Source organism: Nerophis lumbriciformis, linkage group LG24 (assembly GCF_033978685.3).
Source record: "Nerophis lumbriciformis linkage group LG24, RoL_Nlum_v2.1, whole genome shotgun sequence".
In the NCBI taxonomy this organism is placed as follows: Eukaryota; Metazoa; Chordata; class Actinopteri; order Syngnathiformes; family Syngnathidae; genus Nerophis; species Nerophis lumbriciformis.
Window position 1 is genome coordinate 28,904,042 of NC_084571.2, and position 24,592 is coordinate 28,928,633.

Consider the following 24,592-nt stretch of genomic DNA (forward strand, 5'->3'; position numbering starts at 1 on the left):
GTGTTGTTGTTGATGTGGGGGGGGGGGCAGGGTTGGGGTGGCGGGCTTTGGTGGTAGCGGGGGTGTATAAAGTAGCCCGGAAGAGTTAGGGATGCATGGGATTCTGGGTATTTGTTCTGTTGCGTTACGGTGCGGATGTTCTCCCGAAATGTGTTTGTCATTCTTATTTAGTGTGGGTTCACAGTGTGGCGCATATTAGTAAGAGTGTTAAAGTTGTTTATATCGCCACCCTCAGTGTGATCTGTATGGCTGTTAACCAAGTATGCGTTGCATTCACTTATGTGTGTCTGCAGAAGCCTCATATAACATGTAACTGGGCTGGCAAGCTGTTTGTTCAAGCTGTAAAGGGCGCTAAAGGTAGTGACATCACGGCACGCCCTTATTATTGTTGTTTGGGTGAAAATCAACATACATTCAAGAGAATAGTTTCCCTGAAATTCGGGAGTCTACCAGAAAAATCGGGAGGGTTGGCAAGTGTGACGCTGTCAAGTGCCCTTCATATAAAACTCGCGGGCCGCACTAACATTACATTTCCATATTAAGAGTTTTGTGGCTCCCATTGTTTTCTTTAATTTGTGGAAATGGGTCAAAATGGCTCTTTGAGTGGTAAAGGTTGCCGACCCCTGCACTAGATAAACAATAAACAAGGAGCTACAACAAAATTGTTAGTCAAAGATCCTTTATATAACAAGACCACTATGCTGTTTTGAAAGATGTGATGCAAAGATCCTCTCTACGACAGTGTTTTGGGGAATGTGCTTGTCTCTGATCTGTGTGACGTCACGGTTAGGCCCACAGACCGCCGGTTGTAGACGCCGCTGCTGCCGGTAGACGCCACTGTACTAACACTATTAATACACCGCTGTCACGGACACCACTCAGCACTGACCTGAGCCTTTTGCAATATGTATTAATAGCCCGTGTGGATGCAAACCAGGCCAAATGAGCTTTATGTAAGGTCACGTAGTGTAGTGTCGTGGCGACCTGCTACGGTGCACACTGTACGTACATCGTGCTCCCAGCATATGACTGTGAATTAAAAAAAAAAAAAGTGCTCATGTGGATGAATCATTGTGCTTATGATGAGTCACGCTGTAAGTTGCGGCATGGATCATCTGTGTGTGGGTGCTGTATGTGTGTTTACTCTACATACTTGCTATATGTACCACACATTGATTGTACTTTTGCATTGATTATGTGCTTGTGGAACGCGTTCACTGGCCCAAAACATTAGGTACAGCCGACCTGCAGAAAACATAAACAGGAAGTTGAGGCGGGGAAATAAAAAAAATAAAAAAATGCGCAACGTTTATAATATGTGGCAATGAACTGGTTATGTGGGATAAATATATACAGTCCAGGCCAAAAGTTTGAACACAGCTTCTCACACTGCAAAAACTGAAATCTAAGTAAGATTAAATATCTCAAATAAGGGTGATATTTGCTTATTTTACGTCTGATAAGATCATTCTTCTCACTAAGCAGATTTTATGTTAGTGTTTTACTTGTTTTAAGGGTTTTGGTCCTAAATGATCTCAGTAAGATATTACAGCTTGTTGCTGAGATTTGATGACCTATATTGAGTAAAACATGCTTGAAACTAGAATATCAACTGTTGCAAAGCTGTGTCATTAACACTCAAGTATACAACTAATTTTTTAAAGTAATAATTTCTTCAAGCATGAAAAAAAAATCATGATGACCATATCATTATGTCAAGATAATGGCACTAGCATTTACTTAAATTAAGAATATTTTTCAACATATTGAGCATAAAGGTCTTTTTTTTCCTACCAAGAAAAGTGCACTTGTTATTAGTGAGAATATACTTATTTTAAGGTATTATTGGGTTCATTGAGGTTAGCTAATTTTACTTGTTTTGGAAAGTCTTGACCAGCCAAATTTTCTTGTTCTATTGGCAGATAATTTTGCTTAGTTCAAATAAAATACCCCTAATTTTTGTAATTTTTTTCTTGTTTTTGAACACTGACTTTTTGCAGTGCATTCAATGTGTTTTCTTTATTTTCATGACTATTTACATAGTAGATTGTCACTGAAGGCATCAAAACTATGAATGAACACATGGAGTTATGTACTTAACAAAAGGTGAAATAACTGAAAACATGTTTTATATTCTAGTTTCTTCAAAATAGCCAACATTTGCTCTGATTACTTTTTCGCACACTCTTGGCATTCTCTCGATGAGATTCGAGCACACCAGTGAAGTGAAAACCATTTCAGGTGACTACCTCTTGAAGCTCTAGAGCAGACCTGAGCAAATTAAGGCCCGGGGGCCACATGCGGCCCGTTGAGCTTTTCAATCTGGCCCGCCGGACATTCCCAAATATTTTTTTTAGATCTTTAAGATGGAAACTGTAGCTGCCATTATGATGTGCAGTGATGTTTTCTAATGACCGTAAGTCTTGAACTATACCAAGTATTTCAATGGTTGGAATCTGCGCTTATGGATGATATACCAGTTACTATGGTCATCTAATTAGTTACTATGGTCATCTAATTAGTTACTATGGTAATCTATGTCACAGCAGCTCAGACGAGGCACCAAGCAGTGTGGGCGGGAAGCGTTTCCACAGACGCGGAAGGAGATTTTCACAACAAAGTTCTAAAGCTTAGTGATTTTTGAATAGAAAGTACTTTATTGATCCCTGGGGGAAATTTAGCAAATATCAGATTGTTGGTGGGTTTATTTTGTACCCTTCGCGTTCATATTTCACTATTTGTTGCATTTTTGTTGCGTTTCACTTGATTGTATAATATGTCGATCGAAAGGGGGCGTGACATTCATATTTTGTCAATATTCAGTGTTTTATCGTTCATAGAAAAATTTAAAATTCCATTGTTTTTTAACGTGGTCTGTCATAACGTTTTTAGCATTCAATCAGATATTATTCTGAGGTTTTGTATTAGTGTTCCGAAAAATAGATATACCGGCCCCTAGACACATTTTTTTCTCTAAATGTGGCCCCCCGAGTCAAAATAATTGCCCAGGCCTGCTCCAGAGAGAATGCCAAGAGTGTGCGAAAAAGTAATCCGAGCAAAGGGTGGCTATTTTGAAGAAAATATAATATAAAACATGTTTTCAGTGTTTTCACCTTTTTTTGTTAAGTACAAACCCCGTTTCCATATGAGTTGTGAAATTGTGTTAGATGTAAATATAAACGGAATGCAATGATTTGCAAATCATTTTCAACCCATATTCAGTTGAATATGCTACAAAGACAACATATTTGTTCAAACTGATAAACATTTTTTTTTGTTGCAAATAATCATTAACTTTAGAATTTGATGCCAGCAACACGTGACACAGAAGTTGGGAAAGGTGGCAATAAATACTGATAAAGTTGAGGAATGCTCATCAAACACTTATTTGGAACATCCCACTGGTGAACAGGCAAATTGGGAACAGGTGGGTGCCATGATTGGGTATAAAAGTAGATTCCATGAAATGCTCAGTCATTCACAAACAAGGATGGGGCGAGGTTCACCACTTTGTCAACAAATGCGTGAGGTGCCTATCTGTGAAGGCGCCATTAATGCTGAAAGGTACATACAGGTTTTGGAGAAACATATGTTGCCATCCAAGCAACGTTACCATGGACGCCCCTGCTTATTTCAGCAAGACAATGCCAGGCCACGTGTTACATCAACGTGGCTTCATAGTAAAAGAGTGCAGGTACTAGACTGGCCTGCCTGTAGTCCAGACCTGTCTCCCATTGAAAATGTGTGGCGCATTATGAAGCCTAAAATACCACAACGGAGACCCCCGGACTGTTGAACAACTTAAGCTGTACATCAAGCAAGAATGGGAAAGAATTCCACCTGAGAAGCTTAAAAAATGTGTCTCCTTAGTTCCCCAATGAGTGTTGTTAAAAAGAAAGGCCATGTAACACAGTGGTGAACATGCCCTTTCCCAACTACTTTGGCACGTGTTGCAGCCATGAAATTCTAAGTTAATTATTATTTGCAAAAAAAAAAAAAAAGTTTATGAGTTTGAACATCAAATATCTTGTCTTTGTAGTGCATTCAAAAGGATTTGCAAATCATTGTATTCTGTTTATATTTACATCTAACACAATTTCCCAACTCATATGGAACGGGGTTTGTACATAACTCCACGTGTTCATTCATAGTTTTGATGCCCTCAGTGACAATCTATAATGTAAATAGTCATGAAAACGCATTGAATTACAAACCCCGTTTCCATATGAGTTGGGAAATTGTGTTGGATGTAAATATAAACAGAATACAATGACTTGCAAATCCTTTTCAACCCGTATTCAATTGAATGCACTACAAAGACAAGATATTTGATGTTCAAACTCATAAACTTTTTTTTTTTTGCAAATAATAATTAACTTAGAATTTCATGGCTGCAACACATGCCAAAGTAGTTGGGAAAGGGCATGTTCACCACTGTGTTACATGGCCTTTCCTTTTAACAACACTCAGTAAACGTTTGGGAACTGAGGAGACACATTTTTTAAGCTTCTCAGGTGGAATTCTTTCCCATTCTTGCTTGATGTACAGCTTAAGTTGTTCAACAGTCCGGGGGTCTCCGTTGTGGTATTTTAGGCTTCATAATGCGCCACACATTTTCAATGGGAGACAGGTCTGGACTACAGGCAGGCCAGTCTAGTACCCGCACTCTTTTACTATGAAAGATGTAACACGTGGCTTGGCATTGTCTTGCTGAAATAAGCAGGGGCGTCCATGATAACATTGCTTGGATGGCAACATATGTTGCTCCAAAACCTGTATGTACCTTTCAGCATTAATGGCGCCTTCACAGATGTGTAAGTTACCCATGTCTTGGGCACTAATACACCCCCATACCATCACAGATGCTGGCTTTTCAACTTTGCAATCCGGATGGTTCTTTTCCTCTTTGGTCCGGAGGACACGACGTCCACAGTTTCCAAAAACAATTTGAAATGTGGACTCGTCAGACCACAGAACACTTTTCCACTTTGCATCAGTCCATCTTAGATGAGCTCAGGCCCAGCGAAGCCGACAGCGTTTCTGGGTGTTGTTGATAGACGGTTTTCGCCTTGCATAGGAGAGTTTTAACTTGCAATTACAGATGTAGCGACCAACTGTAGTTACTGACAGTGGTTTTCTGAAGTGTTCCTGAGCCCATGTGGTGATATCCTTTACACACTGATGTCGCTTGTTGATGCAGTACAGCCTGAGGGATCGAAGGTCACGGGCTTAGCTGCTTACGTGCAGTGATTTCTCCAGATTCCCTGATCTCTTTGATGATATTATGGACCGTAGATGGTGAAATCCCTAAATTCCTTGCAATAGCTGGTTGAGAAAGGTTTTTCTTGAACTGTTCAACAATTTGCTCATGCATTTGTTGACAAAGTGGTGACCCTCGCCCTATCCTTGTTTGTGAATGACTGAGCATTTCATGGAATCTACTTTTATACCCAATCATGGCACCCACCTGTTCCCAATTTGCCCGTTCCAAATAAGTGTTTGATGAGCATTCCTCAACTTTATCAGTATTTATTGCCACCTTTCCCAACTTCTTTGCATAAAAAAAAAAAATGTTTATCAGTTTGAACATCAAATATGTTGTCTTTGTAGCATATTCAACTGAATATGGGTTGAAAATGATTTGCAAATCATTGTATTCCATTTATATTTACATCTAACACAATTTCCCAACTCATATGGAAACGGGGTTTGTAGGTGTGTCCAAACATTTGGCCTGTACTGTATATCGTAACTAGTTTTCAGCCATATCGCCAACCCTAAGATGCACAATATACTCCAGCTAAATTTGCATTAAAGCACACCATTAATCTGAATTATTATTGATATTTAGATTCGACTTTATAGACTAACCTGCAAGTTTCTATACGGCACATTCTCATCGATTTCCATGGTACTTTGCAAGCTTATGTACACCAGCACAATGCGAGAGCTCCATCCAAAAATGAAAGACATTAATGCCCCTGGTTAGAAATATAGGTAAGTCTATTACTGTGGCGTTGGAGCGCAAGCCACCATTCTAGAAGCCGTTCCTAATATTCTGACCCTTTCATGTAGTTGAATAAGGTTATATTATACATATAACGCCGTTTAACGCCGCTGCAAACAGCAACCGTCGACTGATAAAAAGCACTTTTAAATGATGGTGATTTTGTATTGGATCTCGTTATTTTGTGCAGGTGTACCTAATGGTGTGGACCGTGATTAAAGCCAGCTCCCCCCGACACTCGGGGCTTAATTATGCAGACTTTAATTAAGCGAGACAGCCGCCTGAGAGAATTAGAACTTAGTGCCGTGTGACCTCACAGCGGCCATTAAATGGAAAAGATGATAAAAGAGGCCGGGAATCGATCAGGCCGCTCTCAGGCGGGGAGGAGTATCTAAACATACAGTATGCAGTGTGTGAACGCTCATGACGTGTGTGTGTGCTTTCACAGATGGAGCATGTGCCCCCCTATGACGTGGTGCCCTCTATGAGACCCATCATCCTGGTCGGGCCGTCGCTCAAAGGTTACGAGGTGAGGACGCTACATTAGGTACACTTGCTCTATGGGGTGAGGGTAAGGGAGCAGTGTGGTTTGATCATCATCAGATCTGGGGTGTTGAAAGTGTGGCAAGGGGACTATTTTCAGTTTTTTTACGTTTTTTTTTTATTGCTCAGCATATTCTAGAAATAAACTGTTTTAGGCGGTTCATCCATAATTAATTCAGTCGCATGCCCCGACTGTCAAGAAGACGCATGCAGACAATTTATTTCATTGCCATTTTGTAGTAGGTTTGTTTTCAAAGTGGAAGCATGTGTGAGAGAGCTTGTTTATTTGCGCGGCTGGAAGAGAGTGTTTGTGTCCATTTTGTGTTGCGCCGTTTAATTAACAAACATTTGCATAAAGTGAACAAATTGTCCAGTCCCATGTTGATGGTATAAAAAAACCCTGTTTAAAATCAGTTTATGGTGTCGAAAGTGGAGCGTGCGGTTGGTTCTTTATTGGCCATTGACATGTTTTGAAAATGAAATTAATTTGTTATTAATAAATATAAAACTAACAACTACATGCTTTGACACCTACAATTAGGGGTGTCCTGCTACAGCTTTTCCACTTCTGATACGGTACTGATAACAGAACATACTTGCCAACCCTCCCGAATTTTCCGGGAGACTCCCGAAATTCAGTGCCTCTCCCGAAAACCTCCAGGGACAAATATTCTCCCGAAAATCTCCCGATTTTCAGCCGGAGCTGGAGGCCACGCCCCCTCCAGCTCCATGCGGACCTGAGTGAGGACAGCCAGGGTGACAAGAAATAAATCATCCAGACTAGAGATAAATTGTATTATTATGTTTATCTTACCTACAAATATATTTATTAATGTAAAAAAAAAAACTAAATAACTTTTTACTATATTTTGCTAAAAACATCAAAATTAATTGTTTTTTTTCTGACTCCTTATTACATCCAGGCATTAGAATTATACATTCAAATAAACATATTTGAAATAATTAATTTTAAATTATCCTAATAATTCATTTAAAATGACCGTATTTAATTATTAAAACAATTGCTTGTTTATCAACAACTTTAGCATGTTATTCATTACATTTTGAAGCTCTCAGAAGCCATGTTATGTTATATTCCTTAATATTTATTTATGCAAGTTTGAAGTATCAATTATCTAAACACAGTTTTGTTTGCATATTTTCAGGATGTATGTATCTATCTATCTATCTATCTATCTATCTATCTATCTATCTATCTATCTATCTATCTATCTATCTATCTATATATATATATATATATATATATATATATATATATATATATATATATATATATATATATATATCTCAGTGACGTGCAGTCACCGGGGGACACGACGTCCACAGTTTGCAAAAACAATTTGAAATGTGGACTCGTCAGACCCCAGAACACTTTTCCACTTTGTATCAGTCCATCTTAGATGAGCTCCGGCCCAGCGAAGCCGACGGTGTTTCTGGGTGTTGTTGATAAACGGTTTTCGCCTTGCATAGGAGAGTTTTAACTTGCACTTACAGATGTAGCGACCAACTGTAGTTACTGACAGTGGGTTTCTGAAGTGTTCCTGAGCCCATGTGGTGATATCCTTTACACACTGATGTCGCTTGTTGATGCAGTACAGCCTGAGGGATGGAAGGTCATGGGCTTAGCTGCTTTCTCCAGATTCTCTGAACCCTTTGATGATATTACGGACCATAGATGGTGAAATCCCTAAATTCCTTGCATTGGCTGGTTGAGAAAGGTTTTTCTTAAACTGTTCAACAATTTGCTCACTCATTTGTTGACAAAGTGGTGACCCTCACCCCATCCTTGTTTGTGAATGACTGAGCATTTCATGGAATCTACTTTTATACCCAATCATGGCACCCACCTGTTCCCAATTTGCCTGTTCATCTGTGGGATGTTCCAAAAAAGTGTTTGATGAGCATTCCTCAACTTTATCAGTATTTATTGCCACCTTTCCCAACTTCTTTGTCACGTGTTGCTGGCATCAAATTGTAAAGTTAATGATTATTTGCAAAAAAAAAAGTTTATCAGTTTGAACATCAAATATGTTGTCTTTGTAGCATATTCAACTGAATATGGGTTGAAAATGATTTGCAAATCATTGTATTCCGTTTATATTTACATCTAACACAATTTCCCAACTCATATGGAAACGGGGTTTGTATTTATTCTACACATTTTTACAACATTGGAAAACATTTATAAAACAGAGGCTACTTAGAGGGTGAGATAACTTTTGGAAATTACTGACTTAGAATGGCCAAAGGTATAGATGTGTGTGTCCATGTTAATGCAAACTGCAGGCTGTCTTCTTCTAAAAGATTTATTACGGTATTTTTTGCTGTGGTCTGGGACAACATGGCACACAAACAACTATCGTAAATGTAGCCAATATTACATACAGACAAAGTGTCATGAGACATGCAAATTAAATACACAGAGGACATAAGTAAAATAAATTAAATACGCTCAAATATACGTACAAACTAGGCATAATGATGCAATATGTACATACAGCTAGCCTAAATAGCATGTATGCACTGGTCACTGCAGTCATGCAGTGACCAGCACTCCACACAAGTCAACAACATCAACAAAGCTCACTAATGTGCATTCATGCACAGCATAAAACATTTGGTGGACAAAATGAGACAAAGAAGGAGTGGTATAAAACACGTCTTTTGGTGGCAGCCTCGGAGAAAGGTATACATGTGAACAAACTGTTGCGTCACAGTCCACACAACTATGGTGAGTTCAAGGAACGCTGAAATTAGTAGGACAAAACGGTGATTGCCAAATGCTCTCACCAGTGAAGCATAAACACAAACGTATTAAACAGTGGGATTTCTAACAAGTAGGAAGGTTGTATTAAATATTTTTTCCCCATTTTCATAAATTTTTTAAAAAGCTCCAAAGAGACACTTGGGTGGCGCTATGCGGCTCTAGAGCCGCAGGTTGCCGACTCCCGGCCTAGTTAATCAAGTATCTAAACCGAAAGGTAACTTGACGTGTGTAAGGCCGAGCACACACACACACACACACACACACACACACACACACACACACACACACACACACACACACTCTCCTCCTTGACTCACTCTCCAGGATGACACCTGATGACATCATTAAAAATAATATATGTGTTTGAGAGTGCTTAGATGAAAAACACAGGGTGCATTCATTGTGTTTATCTTCTTCAAACAGAACCAAGGCAAAAGCTAGTAAGTAGTAGTAGCAGCCCTTTGAGACGTTTGTGATTAAGGGCTATATAAATAATCTTTAATTGATTGAACTTCTAAGGCCTTCAATTTTGCCCAAAGGAAGGACAACTCTCCCTTAACAATATTACACTAATTTGTTGTTAACCAATAACACAAAGCGAAGATGTGGATGTTTTGTTCAGACAGCATCACATATGTGGGCCATTGCATCCAATTACATCCCCAGGAAATTAAAAGTATCAATGCAAGATTTTATATTTAATTAATACAGAATCATTTCAAGAGCATCCTTCAGTTTTTCTGTATGCGACACACGATGAAAAAAGTACCTAATAAAGTGGTTCTCTCTTTAGGTGACCGACATGATGCAGAAGGCCCTCTTTGACTTCCTGAAACACAAGTTTGAGGGAAGGTAAGTGTCGTCTCACCTCAACCGCACACCGTTTCTCCCAATTTCCGTATCCCGGCAACCGACCGCCGCGCTGCCTCCCTGTCGCAGGATATCCATCACGCGGGTGACGGCCGACATCTCGCTGGCCAAACGCTCGGTCCTCAACAACCCCAGCAAGCACACCATCATCGAGCGCTCCAGCACTCGCTCCAGCCTGGGTAAGCAAAAATAATTTTAGTTTTCACAACATCTCTGTTTGTACTGCACGTCGTCTCACTGCAAACTACAAGCACAATATATTGTATGGTATAGATCAGGGGTCGGCAACCTTTACCAGTCAAAGAGCCATTTTGACCAGTTTCACAAATTATAGAAAACAATGGGAGCCGCAAAAACTTTTGAAATTTTAAATGAAATAACACTGCATACAAAGTTTTTTTTTTGCTTTGTGCTATGTATAAATCAGGGGTCTCAGACACGCTGCCCACACCTTAATATGGAATTTTTAAGCTGGTGCGGCACGCGAGCTTTATATGAATAGCGCTTGACAGCGTCATGCATGCCGTGATGGTACAGCATATAGCACCCGCTACAACCAGCGTGCCTGATCAGCCACATGTTGTATGGGACTTCCGCTTGCTCACATAGGTGACAGCAAGGCATACTTACTCAACAACCACACAGGTTACACTGACGGTGGCGGTATAAAAAAAAACTTTAACACTCTTACTAATAATGCGCCACACTGTGAACCCACACCAAACAAGAATGACAAACACATTTTGGGAGAACATCTGCACCGTAACACAACATAAACACAACAGGACAAATACCCAGAATCCCATGCAGCCCTAACTCTTCCGGGATACATTATACACCCCCGCTACCAAACCCCGCCCACCTCAACCGTCGCACAGAGAGAGAGAGAGGGGGGGGGGGGGGGGGTGTTGATGTGTGAGGGAGCAGGCTTGGGGTAGGGGCGGGGTTTGGTGGTAGCAGGGGTGTATAATGTATCCCGGAAGAGTTAGGGCTGCATGGGATTCTGGGTGTTTGTTCTGTTGTGTTTATGTTGTGTTAAGGTGCAGATGTTCTCCTGAAATGTGTTTGTCATTCTTGTTTGGTTTTGGTTCAAAGTGTGGCACATTATTAGTAAGAGTGTTAAAGTTGTTTTATATGGTCACCGTCAGTGTAACCTGTGTGGCTGTTGACCAAGTATGCCTTGCTGTCACGTACGTGTGCAAGCAGGCGATGTATATTGTATAACAATTGTTAGGCTGGCACGCTGTTAATACAGATTGTAGAGGGCGCTGAATGTTGTACCATCATAGCACGCCCTTATTATATCTGTAAGGGTGAAAATCGGTGAATATTGATCCCGGGAGTTTTCTGCGAGAGGCACTGAAATCCGGAAGTCTCACGGGAAAATTGGGGGGTTCAGCAAGTAAGCTGCTGAGCCGCATCAGAGTGATCAAAGAGCCGCATGCGGCTCCGGAGCCGCGGGTTGCCGACCCCTGGTATAGATGGATGGAACATATCTCTGATCCATCAAAAATAGAATGTCCTAAAAACCCAACTTATAACCAGAGATGTCCGATAATGGCCTTTTTGCCGATATCCGATATTGTCCAACTCTTAATTACCGATTCCGATATCAACCGATACCGATATATACAGTCGTGGAATTAACACATTATTATGCCTAATTTTGTTGTGATGCCCCGCTGGATGCATTAATCAATATAGCAAGGTTTTCCAAAATAAATCAACTCAAGTTATGGAGAAAAACAAATGCCAACATGGCACTGCCATATTTATTATTGAAGTCACAAAGTGCATTATTTATTTTAACATGCTTAAGAACAGCAGCTTGGAATTTGGGACATGCTCTCCCTGAGAGAGCATGAGGAGGTTGTGGGGGGGTGTATATTGTAGCGTCCTGGAAGAGTTAGCACTGCAAGGGCTTCTGGGTATTTGTTCTGTTGTGTTTACGTTGTGTTACGGTGCGGATGTTCTCCCGAAATGTGTTTGTCATTCCTGTTTGGTGTGGGTTCACAGTGTGGCGCATATTTGTAACAGTGTTAAAGTTGTTTATAACGGCCACCCTCAGTGTGACCTGTTGACCAAGTGTGGGCCCAGCAAGGCCGTCTCTGCTGGCCTAACATAACCAGAAATCATGATCATAATTAAAGATAAAAAAATGTTTTTAATTTACTTTCCCTAAATATCTAAAATTATTCATATTCTCTTCATGTGATATTATGCTCGTTCCAGTGCTGTTGTTGTTAGTTTTAATTTGTATCCAATCAGAATTCAGCTGGCTTATGTTGCCATGCTCGTCCGTGCACTGTAAGAGAACGTGATAGAGAAGGTGATAGATCGTTGCGATAGCCAATCAGATCACGAGTTGTTGTCAGTAAAGCCTTCTAGCTGGCATCACGTTGAAAGAGAGACAGTTGCGATAGCCAATCAGATCTTAAGTTGTTGACAATAGCCTATCTAGTTAGCCTGATGTTAGCAAGACTGTGATTGGATACTCACTTGTCATTCCAAATTGAGTTTCTATTCACAAGTTTCAATTTAGCAGGAAGCAGGAAGTGTTGCGTTGTAGCCAAACCAGGATAGCCGAGAAGGAGAATAAAACGTTGATTATGTGGCAGATACAGTATATATACATTTTCAAGAAGGATATTTAAAGAGAAACTACATCTTGTGAGACGATGTCGGCCAACTCCGGAAGCTAGCTCACCTGTTCTGGCGATGAAATGGGGATATGCTCGCCATTTCCACTCGAATAACCCGACGACGAGGGGGTGCCACTGGCTTATACGGCGTCGAATAGCTTCTATAAATTGTGAGTTCAAATATTTAATTTTTTCACTTTTAATATGCGTTTTGCAATTTTAATTTTGACAGTACTACATAAGATATGTTTTAATTGCTGATGCGTTTTAATTGTTTTTAAATGCGCCAGAAAATAACCCGTTTTGTACACTGTTGCTGTGATTCAATGCACAGTAGGGCGTAAATGTGTTTCTGTATATTATTTCTCCAGCAATGGTCATGTGGTGACATCAATTATGGTATTTTGAGAGATAACTATTGAAGTCGGACATCACTGAAGGCTGTATGTGTGTGTGTGTATGTATAGGGCTGCAACTAACGATTAATTTGATAATCGATTAATCTGTCGATTATTACTTCGATTAATCGATTAATAATCGGATAAAGGAGACAAACTACATTTCTATCCTTTCCAGTATTTTATTGAAAAAAAACAGCATACTGGCACCATACTTATTTTGATTATTGTTTCTCAGCTGTTTGTACATGTTGCAGTTTATAAATAAAGGTTTATTAAAAAAAATTTAAAATAAATAAAATAAAAATAGCATCCAACGAATCGATGACTAAATTAATCGCCAACTATTTTTATAATCGAATTTAATCGATTAGTTGTTGCAGCCCTAATATATATATATATATATATATATATATATATATATATAACAATTTTTTTATTATTTTTTTTAAAAATTTTTTTATAAACCTTTATTAATAAACTGCAACATGTACAAACAGCTGAGAAACAATAATCAAAATAAGTATGGTGCCAGTATGCTGTTTTTTTCCCAATAAAATACTGGAAAGGATAGAAATGTAGTTTGTCTCCTTCACCCGATTATTAATCGAAATAATCGACAGATTAATCGATCATCAAATGAATCGTTAGTTACAGCCCTAATATATATATATATATATATACACACACATACAATACAGCCTTCAGTGATGTCAGACTTCAATAGTTATCTCTCAAAATAGCATAATTGATGTCACCACATGACCATTGCTGGAGAAATAATATACAGAAACACATTTACACCCTACTGTTCATTGAATCACATCAACAGTGTACAAAACAGGTTATTTTCTGGCGCATTTAAAAAACAATTACTATAAAATACTATATATATATATATATATATATACTGTATATATATATACTATATATATATATATATATATATATATATATATATATATATATATACTGTATATATACATATATATATATATAATGAATGTATGTATGTATGTATGTATGTAGTATTTATTTTATTTATTTTTTAGCAATTTTACATTCATCTTGAAGGTCCATTGCAGGTTATTGGAATTTTGTAATTGTGTTAACCCAAATTGATCGTTAATGCTGGAATACAGACAGTTTAAATGTTTTTTCAGTGTGTCTTTAATGTGCAGCTTCAATAAGCTGTTTTTGTCTACACCTATCTCCGACAGAGGGTGTGTCTACAACAGGGGTATTCAACTAAATTGTCTAGGGGCCCCCTTGCTAAGGACTGTGGGGCCTGACTTCTCCTGTCACTATTAGTCTTTTTTTAAATATTCTGGAGAACCAGCATCCTCTGCAGTGGATATTTGATTTTTTGGTCTATTTATTTTGTCAGAGTTACAGCAGCACACTGCTGTTTTTACGGACCTTCTGCAATTACCGGTAAGCCAGTCAAAGATTGTGTTTTTAAGAATCTGTGGCGAAATTGAGAGTCTCTCATACTGAAAAAGAGAGGACCTAAAATGGAACCTTGTGGAACACCACTAGTACAACGAAAGAAGTTGAACAAATGACTACAGAAGTAAACAAGCCACAGCAACACCTTAGTTACATAAATCGTGTTAGGAAAACAAATTGGAGAGGACTTAAAGAGGTGTCTTGAGGAACGCCTCAGTTATATAAATGACAAGTTTGGACCGCAGTGTTCTCTGTTTGCTAGAAAGGTTGAAATGTCAAAGCAAGGATCTGCCAATGTGTTTACAGTGGTTTAAGTCCCTCTATGAGCACTCTCGGGTTTTCAGGAATTTTCTGCGAAAATGTTTTTCCCCCAAGTTTTGAACTGAACTGAAAAGCCTTTGTCTTCAAGAAGAGCTATTGTGTACTTTTATCCGCTCTCTACTACTCCCAACATAATAGACGCCATATATCACGTACAACAACGTAACAAACTTCCAGGTCTCATTTCTGTAGACGACTGACAGATAGTTAGCAGAGCTCCAGGCTGCGTTTTAGGACGTGACGCGAAGCCTTTATTTATTTTTCAAATAAGTGAGGAAGATGACAGGTTTTTCCTCACTTTTGGTGCTCATAAACGTGCACAAAGTTATTTTCTGTCATGCCCCCTTTGGGGACTGCAATCTTAAGCCTGATCTCTCTTCATCCTGTCTCTCTGCCCTCCACCCATGTTTCCTTCTGCCCTTTCCTGCTCTCTCCCACCGCTCATATCCTTCCTCCACCCTTGATTCAGACGTGCTGGGTATGTATGCATCCCTCCGCTCCATCTCCTAACCTTCCACCTTTTTCCTCCTCGCTCTTCCCCTCCATCCTCCTGCTCACACATGGATTGTTTGCCCGTCTGCTTGCCTGTCGGCTGCTCCTCATACTTCACTCTGACAGCCGGTGGCTTCTAACAAAAACGTGTTATGAAATCCCCTCCCAGGAAAAAAAAACACACAAAAAAACCACCAGATCGGATCTGTGTGGGAGGGCAGAAGGGCCACGAGCTGCTCTCTTCAAGCGGGAAGCCAAAGCTTACTGTACATACAGTACGGGTGTCGAAGCTTAGTGCTGGTCCTCATCCAGCTCACGAATAGCCAGGTTCCTCGCTTCAATTTGCAAACATGAGTGTGTGTACGTGTGTGTGTGTGTGGAGGTTAATGGAAGCCTTGCCTCCGCTTCCTACCTCCTGTAACTCTTATCACTGCAAGGACGCTGCGTTGCATCACAACATGAGCCACACTTGCAGCCAGTATGACGTAGAACACAACACCCTCGTCTCAGGTACATGCAGTAATAAATGTATATCCTCTCAAGGGACATCCTTTATCTACTTTCACACCAATATTCAGTGTGAGCGCCATTGTTATCTGGCACTGCCTTAATCCTTTCGGGTAATGGAATCACTCCTGCAGCCCCAGACCATGATACTACCCCCCTCATGCTTGACTGTAGGCAAGACACAATTATCCTGCTACTCACTCGTGTGGGGATTCATGTTTCCCCTCAATGAACTACTGCTCACCCAGTGATGGCAGCACTCGTGCAGCCCTAGACCATGAAACTACCTGACTGTAGGATAGACCATTATCTTGCTGTTCAATTGTGTTGGAATTCATTTCCTCGTCAACAAACCGCTGCTTAGCCAGTGATGGCAGCACTCGTGCAGCCTTAGACCATGACACTACCACCAAGCTTGACTGTAGGCAAATCACATTTATTTTGCTACTCATCTTGTGTTGGAATTAATTTTTCCCTTCAAATGAACCGCTGCTCATCCAGTGATGGGAGCACTCGTGCAGCCGTAGACCATGAAACTACCACCACCATGCCTGACTGTAGGCAAGACCATTATCTTGCTGTTCAATTGTTGGAATTCATTTTCTCATCAACAAACCGCTGCTTAGCCAGTGATGGCAGCACTCGTGCAGCCTTAGACCATGACACTATCACCAAGTTTGACTGTAGGCAAGACACAATTATCCTGCTACTCACATGTATGGGGATTCATGTTTCCCCTCAATGAACTACTGCTCACCCAGTGACGGCAGCACTCGTGCAGCCCTACACAATGAAACTATCGCCACCATGCCTGACTGTAGGCAAGACCATTGTCTTGCTGTTCAATTGTGTTGGAATTCATTTCCTCGTCAACAAACCGCTGCTTAGCCAGTAATGGCATCACTCGTGCAGCCTTAGACCATGGCACTATCACCAAGCTTGACTGTAGGCAAATCACTTTTATTTTGCTACTCATTTTGTGTTGCAATTAAATTTTCCCTTCAAATTAACCACTGCTCATCCAGTGACGGCAGCACTCGTGCAGCCCTAGATCATGAAACTACCACCACCATGCCTGACTGTAGGCAAGACCATTATCTTGCTGTTCAATTGTTGGAATTAATTTTCTCATCAACAAACCGCTGCTTAGCCAGTGAAGGCAGCACTCGTGCAGCCTTAGACCGTGACACTATCACCAAGCTTGACTGTAGGCAAATCACATTTATTTTGCTACTCATCTTGTGTTGGAATTAATTTTTCCCTTCAAATGAACCGCTGCTCATCCAGTGATGGGAGCACTCGTGCAGCCCTAGACCATGAAACTACCGCCACCATGCCTGACTGTAGGCAAGACCATTATCTTGCTGTTCAATTGTGTTGGAATTAATTTCCTCGTCAACAAACTGCTGCTTAGCCAGTGATGGCAGCACTCGTGCAGCCTGAGACCATGACACTATCACCAAGCTTGACTGTAGGCAAATCACATTTATTTTGCTACTCATCTTGTGTTGGAATTAATTTTTCCCTTCCATGAACCGCTGCTCACCCAGTGACGGCAGCACTCGTGCAGACCTAGACCATGAAACTACCACCACCATGCCTGACTGTAGGCAAGACCATTATCTTGCTGTTCAATTGTGTTGGAATTCATTTCCTCGTCAACAAACTGCTGCTTAGCCAGTGATGGCAGCACTCGTGCAGCCTTAGACCATGACACTATCACCAAGCTTGACTGTAGGCAAATCACATTTATTTTGCTACTCATCTTGTGTTGGAATTCATTTTTCCCTTCAAATGAACCGCTGCTCATCCAGTGACGGCAGCACTCGTGCAGCCCTAGACCATGAAACTACCTGACTGTAGGCTAGACCATTATCCTGCTGTTCAATTGTGTTGGAATTCATTTCCTCGTCAACAAACCGCTGCTTAGCCAGTAGGCAAGACCATTATCTTGCTGTTCAATTGTTGGAATTAATTTTCTCATCAACAAACCGCTGCTTAGCCAGTGATGGCAGCACTCGTGCAGCCTTAGACCATGACACTATCACCAAGTTTGACTGTAGGCAAGACACAATTATCCTGCTACTCACATGTATGGGGATTCATGTTTCCCCTCAATGAACTACTGCTCACCCAGTGACGGCAGCACTCGTGCAGCCCTACACAATGAAACTATCGCCACCATGCCTGACTGTAGGCAAGACCATTGTCTTGCTGTTCAATTGTGTTGGAATTCATTTTCTCGCCAACAAACCGCTGCTTAGCCAGTGATGGCAGCACTCGTGCAGCCTTACACCATGACACTATCACCAAGCTTGACTGTAGGCAAATCACATTTATTTTGCTACTCATTTTTGTGTTGGAATTCATTTTTCCCTTCAATGATGGGAGCACTCGTGCAGCCCTAGATCATGAAACTACCACCACCATAAAACTACCTGACTGTAGGCTAGACCATTATCTTGCTGTTCAATTGTGTTGGAATTAATTTCCTCGTCAACAAACTGCTGCTTAGCCAGTGATGGCAGCACTCGTGCAGCCTTAGACCATGACACTATCACCAAGCTTGACTGTAGGCAAATCACATTTATTTTGCTACTCATCTTGTGTTGGAATTAATTTTTCCCTTCAAATGAACCGCTGCTCATCCAGTGACGGCAGCACTCGTGCAGCCCTAGGCCATGAAACTACCACCACCATGCCTGACTGTAGGCAAGACCATTATCTTGCCGTTCAATTGTGTTGGAATTCATTTTCTCGTCAACAAACCGCTGTTTAGCCAGTGATGGCAGCATTCGTGCAGCCTTAGACCATGACACTATCACCAAGCTTGACTGTAGGCAAATCTTATTTATTTTGCTACTCATTTTTGTGTTGGAATTCATTTTTTCCCTTCAATGAACCGCTGCTCACCCAGGGATGGGAGCACTCGTGCAGCCCTAGATCATGACACTACCACCCTCATGCTTGACTTTACGAGAGACAATTATCTTGCGACTCAGTTGCGTTGGAATCCATATTTCCACTCAATGACGACAGCACTCATGCAGCCCTAGACAACGACACTACAATCACCATGCTCGACTGCAAGCAAAACAGTTCTCTTGCTACTCACTTGTGTTGTAATTCATGTCTCCCCCTCAATGATACGCAACTCAACTATTGACGGCAGCACTCGTGCATCCCCAGACTATGACACGACCACCACAATGCCTGACAGTACTGTCAGCAAGACAATTATTTTGCTACTGACTTGTGTTGGAATTCATTATTCCTCTCTATGAACCGCCGCTCACCCAGTGACGGCAGCACTTGTGCAGCTCTAGACCATGACGCTACCATCACCAGGCTTTACTGTAGGCAAGACACAATGATTTTGCTACTCACTTGTGTTGGAATTCATGTTCCCACTCAATGGACTGCGGCTCGCCTAGTGAAGGCTGCACTCATGCAGCCCCAGACGATGACTCTACCGCCCCCATGCTTATCCGTAGGCAAATCACAATGATTTTGCTACTCACTTGTGTTGGAATTCATGTTTCCACTCAATGAACCGCTGCTCACCCAGTGATGGCAGCACTTGTGCAGAACCAGACCATGAAACTACAAACCCCATACTTTATTGTAGGAAAGACACAATTATCTAGCTACCCGCTTGTGTTGGAATTCATGTTTCCACTCAATGACGACGGCACTCGTGCAGCCCTCGACCATGACACTACAATCACCAGGCACAACTGTAATCAAGACAAATTATCTTGCTAATCACTTGTGTTGGAATTAATTTTTCCCCTCTATGAACCGCTGATCACCCAATGACGGCAGCACTCATGCAGCCCAAGACCATGATGCTACCACCCGGATGCTTGACTATTGACAGACACACACTTGCTCACTACTTACACAATGTGTTGACTCATTATCACTGGATAGTAAATCTGTACTGCTGCACAAGCTTCACACTGACTACTCTAAAGTGTATCCAAGTGTACTTTCTATACCGCTGTATTATCCTATCCCTTGAGAAGATATACAATCGTAACATTAGTCTGGGTCGGCTCACTGTGGTGATACATTATTTTTATAAACAAGACAATTTATGACTCAAGAAGGCTAACATATGTGTTTTTGATTGGTGTGTTTAAAGAAAATAATAAATTAAAACAAAGTAGACTTCCTTCTGTGTTATTTTTATGCATAATTAATGGTAGTCACAAGTTCTAACACAAAGATAGCTTGCATTATAATAATAGTATAGATAAATATTCATCAAAATGAACCCGAACTGTACCGCTTAGTGCACGGGTGTCCAAGAACGGCCCGCGGCACATTATAAAAAATGTTATTAAAAAAAAAAAAAAAAAAGCAAAACATAGAAAAGTGGAATAAAAGAGTAAAAAGGTGAAATACAACAAGGGAAAGTTGCAATGTTGACTCTAATAACACAAAGCTGCCATGCAGGCTGTTTTTTTTCTTTAAAACTGTCATTGCTCAAAAATAATAATGAATCAAAATCTATTTTGTTTTGATTTATTGACCTATTAAAGGCTGCAATTACTTCACATAAAATATTACACTTTGAAATATTTTTTGGGGGAAATATTGCGTATTTTGTGTGTTTGCCATTAAAAAAAAAAGTTTTCTAAGAAAAACACGGCTTATTGACTGATACAAAATGATAAAAAAGTATGACTTATGTGAGACCCTTTTGGACCCCTGAGAATTTTAGTCATTGGTTTTTTTTTACTCTCTTTGCTTAGAAAGTAATAATGAATCAAAATCTATTTTGTTTTGATTTATTGACCTATTAAAGGCTGCAATTACTTCACATAAATTATTACACTTTAACATTTTTTGGGGGGAAAATATTGCTTATTTTGTGTTTTTACCATAAAAAACTAAGTTTTCTAGGAGAAAAAAAAGGTATAAAACAAACAAAAAAAACTTTTTGACTGATATAGCTGAAGTTGATTTAGATATTCAGTCATTGAAAGTACAAAATTATTTTAAAAAGTGACTTATTTTTCACACTTTTATGAGTGGGACCCTTATGGATCCCTGAGAATTATTTTTATTTTTCATTTAACGGTCTATGCTTAGAAAATAATCATGAATCAAAATCAATGTTGTTATGAATAATTGACTTATTTAAGGCTCCAATTACTTCACATAAAATATTCTACTTTGATCATTTTATTGCATATTTTGTGGTTTTGCCATAAACAGGGTTTTCTTGAACAAAAAAAATGCATATAAAATAATGAATTTATATTGACAGATAGACCTGAAGTTGATCTAGAGCTCAGGTGTCAAAATCAAGGCCCGGGGGCCAGATGTGGCCCGCCAATTCATTTTATTTGGCCCTCGAAAGCCCGGAAATAATATGTATCAATAAAGTACTGTAACTTTTCTTACTAATTGTATTCTTTCTTTCTATTTTGGGAGAAAAAAAAAAGTTTTACTCCATGTAATCGCAAATGATGTTAACTTAAATATTGTCTAATTATGCAAAAAATATATTATAAAACATTCAAACTATTTTTTTAATATAAATAAATACTACTAATAATGATTATTATCAAAGCAAGTTATCCGTCAAATTGTGCAATGTAAAAGTAGCAATATATTTCATGGTAAAATTGTGAAATTTACTGTGGTTTTTCCAGCATTTTTCTCTAAATGAAAACAGCTTTTTTTTTACTGTAATAAAATGTGGTGCATTTACAGTAATACACTGAAAAATTTACAGTTGTTGATTTGCAGTAAAAAAAATTTTTTTAAAAACTGGCAGCCCAGGTGCCAAAATGTTACTGTAAAATTGCTGATTTTTTTATTTACAGGAAAAAAACAATTGGAATTTTTACAGTAAAATTTTGGCAACTGAGCTGCTTTTTTTTTTTTTTTTTTTAACCATAAAAACAGCAGTACTGTTTTTCCATTTACAGTAATATACACTAGGTGAAATTATTGCAACTTACCGTATTTTGTTTTACATTTTACTTTAAAAAAAATCTACTACTAAAAAGCGTTTAAAAAAATTGTGTAATGATAGTATTCACTGTTAGAAGCGGCCCTCTGGGGCCAAACATAACTGGGATGTGGCCCCTCAGTGAAAACGACTTTGAAACCTCTGATCTAGAGATATAAGCGTTGACAAAGAAAATAATAATAATCAAATTGTAATATTTGAGTGGGGATAAATAAATGTGTTGTGGCAGTTGCGGATGACATCGATGCAGCGGTTTGAAGAAACACTAAGTTGCTTTTCCAAACACGTCTTTAATAGTGAACTGCTTAACAGGAAGTGCTTAAAGTTTAATGGCTTTAATAAAAAAAACTACTTATTTAGAAACATTTTATGACTGATACCCTAAAGAGGCCCCGGGGCCAAACTTGAAGGGAGCCCTAAAGGTTAAAAAAAAACTATATATGGTATTAGGTTTGAAAAGGAAAAATATCCGAATGGTCCCGTGCATGATTAGATTTTTCAGTGTGTGGCCCTCAGTGGCAAAAGTTTGCACACCCCTAGCTTAGTGCGAGGCTGTGGTGGTGGAAGAGTGAAAGTGAAACATCAAGTAGTCCCTAGACTTGCCTGTTAGCGCTAACAACACCCACGTTGTTTGTTTTATTTTTATTTTGTCGTCGCTGTTAATAACCCGGTGTGAACTTGCACCCTCATTATGGCATCTCATTCTTCAAGTGCCTCCTTCTGGAGCAGCTTTGTGAACCCCCGCCCCCTAAAAAAAAAGAGCAGAACATGAGGACTTCCTTGATGTTTGGAGGGGACAGAATGAGAATGCTGCTCCGCTCCATTTAGCTGCGCATAAATGGAACTGAACCTGCCACCTGAGCAAGTTCATACGCTTGGAAATGTTTCCTTCTCCTCTCCTGAAGTGTGTTTTGCATGACCTCATACTAACCCTAGCAGTTAGAAGTATTTATTCTGCGTGTTGCTTCCACCGACTCACCGCGGATCCTCTTCCAGCTGAGGTCCAGAGCGAGATCGAGCGCATCTTCGAGCTGGCCCGCACGCTGCAGCTGGTGGCTCTGGATGCAGACACCATCAACCACCCGTCTCAGCTCGCCAAGACCTCGCTGGCGCCCATCATCGTCTACATCAAAATAGCCTCACCTAAGGTACGGCGAGACTTGGGTGTCTTGTTTGTCGCACTTCAACCCCTTTTTTGGGTACCTTTTGCCTTCCAGGTCTTGCAGAGACTCATCAAATCCAGAGGGAAGTCCCAAGCCAAACACCTCAACGTGCAGATGGTGGCGGCCGACAAGTTGGCGCAGTGCCCTCCTGTGAGTGACAACTTCCTGTTTGTCCTTTTGACAAAAATACAAGAAAAGACCAGCTAAGATTAGAGCTAGCCATATGATGGAGCTACCTAGTTCGGGGGTGTCCATTTGTGGCCCGTGACACATTCTAAAGACGAGATAAAAACATTCAATGTTTCAATCAATCAATGTTTATTCATATAGCCCTAAATCACAAGTGTCTCAAAGGGCTGCACAAGCCACAACGACATCCTCGGTTCAGAGCCCGCATAAGGGCAAGGAAAAACTCACAACCCAGTGGGATGTCAATGTGAATGACTATGAGAAACCTTGGAGAGGACCGCAAATGTGGGTGACCCGCCCCCTCGAGGGGAGACCGGATGCAATGGACGTCGAGTGGGTCTAGCACAGTGGTTCTTAACCTGGGTTCGATCGAACCCTAGGCGTTCAGTGAGTCGGCCTCAGGAGGTCAAAACACACCCGACTCATCGTGTAAATAAAAACTTCTCCCTATCGGCGTATTAAGGATACGGCAACAGCAGAAGTCAGACTGATTTGCAGGTGTGTAATTTGTTGTGAGTTTATGCACTGTGTTGGTTTTGTTCTTTGAACAAGGTGATGTTCATGCACGGTTCATTTTATGCACCAGTAAAAAAACATGGTAACACTTTAGTATGGGGAACATATTCACCATTAATTAGTTGCTTATTAACATGCAACTTAGAAACATATTGGCTCTTAACTAGTCATTATTAAGTACTTATTAATGCCTTATTCGGCACGGCCTTATTATAACCCTAACCCTCTAACCCTGACCCTAACCCTCTAACCCTAACCAAATAACTCTAAATTAAGTCTTTGTTACTTAGAATATGTTCCCCATACTAAAGTATTAACAAAAACATATAACTTTGTCTTGAATTTGAAAAAAAACACCATTTTATTTTTCACTAAAGAAGGGTTCGGTGAATGCGCATATGAAACTGGTGGGGTTCGGTACCTCCAACAAGGTTAAGAACCACTGGTCTAGCATAATATTGTGAAAGTCCAGTCCATAGTGGATCTAACATAATAGTGAAAGTCCAGTCCATAGTGGATCTAACATAATAGTGAGAGTCCAGTCCATAGTGGATCTAACATAATAGTGAGAGTCCAGTCCATAGTGGATCTAACATAATAGTGAGAGTGCAGTCCATAGTGGATCCAACATAATAGTGAGAGTCCAGTCCATAGTGGATCTAACATAATAGTGAGAGTCCAGTCCATAGTGGATCCAACATAATAGTGAGAGTCCAGT

The 24,592-nt window shown here is 40.1% G+C and overlaps 1 protein-coding gene across 3 annotated transcripts in view; it reads left to right on the forward strand.

Moving 5' to 3' along the window:
* The window catches only part of cacnb1 (calcium channel, voltage-dependent, beta 1 subunit), a 125,090-nt gene that overhangs the window by 83,164 nt on the left and 17,334 nt on the right, over positions 1–24,592 (forward strand). For 2 of the 3 annotated variants that reach the window (XM_061981917.2, XM_061981916.2), the window contains exons 8-12: positions 6,456–6,536; positions 10,132–10,190; positions 10,278–10,387; positions 23,003–23,154; positions 23,224–23,319. In XM_061981917.2, coding sequence (XP_061837901.2) covers positions 6,456–6,536; positions 10,132–10,190; positions 10,278–10,387; positions 23,003–23,154; positions 23,224–23,319 — 498 coding nt within the window. Of the gene's footprint in view, positions 1–6,455; positions 6,537–10,131; positions 10,191–10,277; positions 10,388–23,002; positions 23,320–24,592 lie in introns of all 3 variants that reach the window. The other variant, XM_061981914.2, reaches the window with a different exon arrangement.